Source organism: Pyxicephalus adspersus, chromosome Z (genome assembly GCF_032062135.1).
Source record: "Pyxicephalus adspersus chromosome Z, UCB_Pads_2.0, whole genome shotgun sequence".
Classification (NCBI taxonomy): Eukaryota; Metazoa; Chordata; class Amphibia; order Anura; family Pyxicephalidae; genus Pyxicephalus; species Pyxicephalus adspersus.
The window spans coordinates 219060-222885 of NC_092871.1; the positions used below are offsets into that span (position 1 = coordinate 219060).

At 41.5% G+C, this 3826-nt stretch overlaps 1 protein-coding gene across 1 annotated transcript in view; it reads left to right on the plus strand.

The window, feature by feature from the left end:
* EML2 (EMAP like 2) overlaps positions 1-3826 on the plus strand; it is a gene marked incomplete in the record, with an annotated part of 18276 nt that overhangs the window by 9866 nt on the left and 4584 nt on the right. Inside the window, 2 exon segments of the mRNA XM_072430621.1 lie at positions 47-175; positions 3462-3593. Of these exon segments, the coding sequence (XP_072286722.1) occupies positions 47-175; positions 3462-3593 (261 nt within the window).

Sequence of the window (3826 nt, forward strand, 5' to 3'; positions counted from 1 at the left end):
AAGAGATCATTATATCATCTGTAAACTTTTATAATTCATCCTTCAGATTCCAGAGTGTTTTGGGCCGGTCAGGACGATTACAGAGGGCCGAGGGGGTGACAACCTGTATGTGGGGACCACCAAGAACTGTGTGATGAGCGGAAGTCTTCAGAGTGGCCTGAACTGTCTGATACAGGTAATGTGAGGGGTATAGAAGACCTTCCAATCCCTCTGAGCAATTACACTGGGTGGGCCATAGACCTGAGATGGAGATCTAATCACATAGCGATATCTCTATAACTATCTATGATGTTTATTTATGCCCCGTAACCCATGATTTCACCCGGATGTTAGGAAAACTATGTCTGTCCAGGGAAATCCAGCTATTGCCATCTTTACTGTGTCCACCGGCAAAGATTTTCTGATTGAATTGTTATATGCAGGTCTGAGTATAATGTACACTACAGACCGACAAATTCCCAGATACCAATCCAAAATCATCCTGACATTGATACTTGTGGACTGAAATTAGTCCTAGGCCTCAGCATTGCCATGTGAAGTGCTATACTGGATGGCAAGAAGTGGTTACCTGTAGAATGGATCACACCGGATCACGCTGTCAGGGGGCAATGTGCTAATTAGTACTTTATGACAAAATATTAAAAAGGACCTAACAATGAGACGTTTGTGGATGCTGTTCCAGTGGAATAATAAACACGTTGGGTTAATTAACGAATGGACCTTAGGCTGATCACTTAAGCAAAATTATTTTACAGCTCAACAAAAAAAAATTTTTTCACTTGCCAAAGATTTTTTAACATATGAGTGTATTTCAGTAGCATCATTTTCATGAGACTTTTATTTGCCTTCTTTTTATTCATACATTTTCCTTCGAGTTCTTCCAGAGGAACTACATTTGTGGTGAGAAGAAACATTAGAGAATTTGTGACACAAGCATATCTTAGATATTTTGGTATTAAACTGGGGCCCCAAGATAAGTATTGGGCCCCCCATATGGTATGCAGAACTTGTGTAGAGTGTCTACGTCAGGGGAAAAATGGAAAACTGAAAAGTTTGAAATTTGGTGTACCTATGGTATGGAGAGAGCCCAAAAATCATCATAATGATTGTTATTTGTGTACCGGGAATGGAAAAGAATCGTTACAAGAAACACAAGTGGGAGTACGGTGATATGGAATCAGCAAGCCGACCTGTGCCGCATGGTGCTGATGTTCCCATAGCAGTGTTCAGTCCCGGATATTCCTGTATCCGACATGGAGGATATACAGGGAGTGTAATCCAGGAGTTAGCAGTGAATATGAAGTGAATATGTTTCATCAAACCAGCAGTTCTCCCAAGAAGAGCTCAATGATTTAAAAACGTGACCTAAGTCTGTCACAACAATCATCTGAACTTTTATCATCCGGGCTAAAAGAAAAGAATTGTCTGAGAGCGGAAGATAAAATAACGGTTTATAGGACGAGAGGTGGCACTCCGACCATATTTCAGTGAAGATGGAGACTTTGTGTTGTAACATCCCTGGACTACTAGCCCATATGGGAGGACCAGAATACCGAGCAGAAGACTGGCCGCTTTTCATAGACAGTTCCACTCCAAGTCTGAAATCTGTGTTACTGCATAATGACAACTGCTATGCATCAATTCCAATTGTCACTCAACAAAACAATAGGAAGAATATGAAAATATCTGAATGGTCTTACAAAAGCTTTGCTACATTTTATTATTATTACACAGTATTTATATAGCGCCATCATATTACGCAGCGCTGTACATAGTCCATAGTCGTGTCACTAACTGTCCCTCAAAGGAGCTCACAATCTATTGTCCCTACCATAGTCATATGTCATTAAGTCTAAGGGAGTTAGTCAGTTGTTAGGGAGAAGCCAATTAACCTCACTGCATGTTTTTGGGATGGTCCATGGTCCATATGTGTTGATAAAAAAATGGTGAATCTCCTACTTGGACACAAAGTGAATACACAAAGTCCCCATGTTTCATCTGCTTGTGGGATAGAAGAGCAAAGCAGGATCACTGGAAGAAAGTGACATGGCCTCCAAGGGAAAACATGAAAAAGGTGCAGCGACATGGAGCCAATGGCTGACAATAAATCATTCTCCCCCCACTACACATAAAGTTGGGAATAATGAAGCAATTTGTTAGAGCTCTGAACAAGGACGGTGATTGCTGCAAATACATTTGTAGATTCTTCCCTGGATTGAGTAGTGAAATATAAAAGCAGGAATCTTTGATGGAGCCCAGAAACTGATAAATGATGGAAATGTCACAAGTTACATGACTGATACTGAAGCTTCTGCCTGGCACAGCTATGGCATGGTTGGCAGGAACTTCTGGGGGAACCATAAAGCACAAAATTATGAAGAACTGCTACAAAACTTCCTCCTAAACTTTATAAATGTGTGTGCTACTATGAGTATAAAGGTACACTATCTCCATATGCAAACATTTCCAGAAAACCTTGGTGATATCAGTGAGGAACAAGGGGAGAGGATCCATCAAGATATAAAGGTGATGGAAGAAAGGTATCAGATGGGAGAGACACATGATGGCAGAATACTGCTGGAGCCGTCCTATCAGCAGAAATCATACAAACTCAGCTTATCAATGACTTCTGTGTGATTAGTTCTGTAATATACTGAATATACAATATACTGACATTATTCCAGAATTGTAATTCTGTATACGTAGACATATCTAGTTTAATTTTGTTTCATTAGTTTTCTATGAGGTTAATATTGAGGACATTATTTCACAAACTAGAGACAATCTAACAAAACCAATATCATATGTGGAATCTGTGCATCAAACATAAACTAGAATGACTTTAATCTGTTTGGCAAGGAAATGTTTGTTGACCAGTGATATTAATCTGCAAAGGTAAATTCTTTAGAATTGTAAAAACAATGAGATTTTCCTTGCATGTGACTGGATGGCTGAGGTCCATTCACCTTAAGCTGCGTACACACCTGCAATTTTTCTCGTTGGAAAGGATCTTTCACGATCCTTTCCAACGAGCAAAGACTGCACGATGCATGAACGATGCTGTACATACAGCACCGTTCATGCTCTATGGAGAGGGGAGGGGGAGAGCGACGGAGCGGCACCCTGCTGCGCGCTCTCCCCTTCCCTTTCATTAGGATCGGTCGTCGTCCATCGTCCATGGATCCGCCAGGACGGTCGTCGGACGATGGACGACGACCGACTGTACACACGGCAGATTTTCGCCCGATAATTGGCTGATACCGATTATCGGGCGAGAAAAATTTGCCGTGTGTACGCAGCTTTATTCACTAAGTTAAGTGAATCATCCCTCACAGTGAATGGGCTAAACCCCCTTAATGAATTATGTCCATCAAACCCAATAAATGATATGTGGGATCACCAGTTCAGTGTCAGGCTCACATTGCAGATTACTCATGATCTTATCCTTGGATCTCTTTAAGGGTCACACAGATGAACTGTGGGGTCTCTGTTGTCATCCATCTCTTGACCTCTTCCTGACCTGTGGCCATGATAAGCTGGTTCATCTGTGGAACAGCAAAGAGCATCAACCAGTCTGGAGCACCACGCTGGAGGTAAGACCCTAGGATCACGTGGCCCCGTGGGCCCTCTAATGATTACTCCTCTATAGAGAGCCAATGCCGAGGAAATGATCCTAGTTTGTGGAAGTATTCCTGTATATAAGATGGGGGCAATATTATTATTATTATTAAATGGGATTTATATAGCGCCAACATTTTACTCTGCACTGTACAATAAATAGGGGCTGCAAAATGACAGACAGATGCAGACAGTGACACAGGAGGAG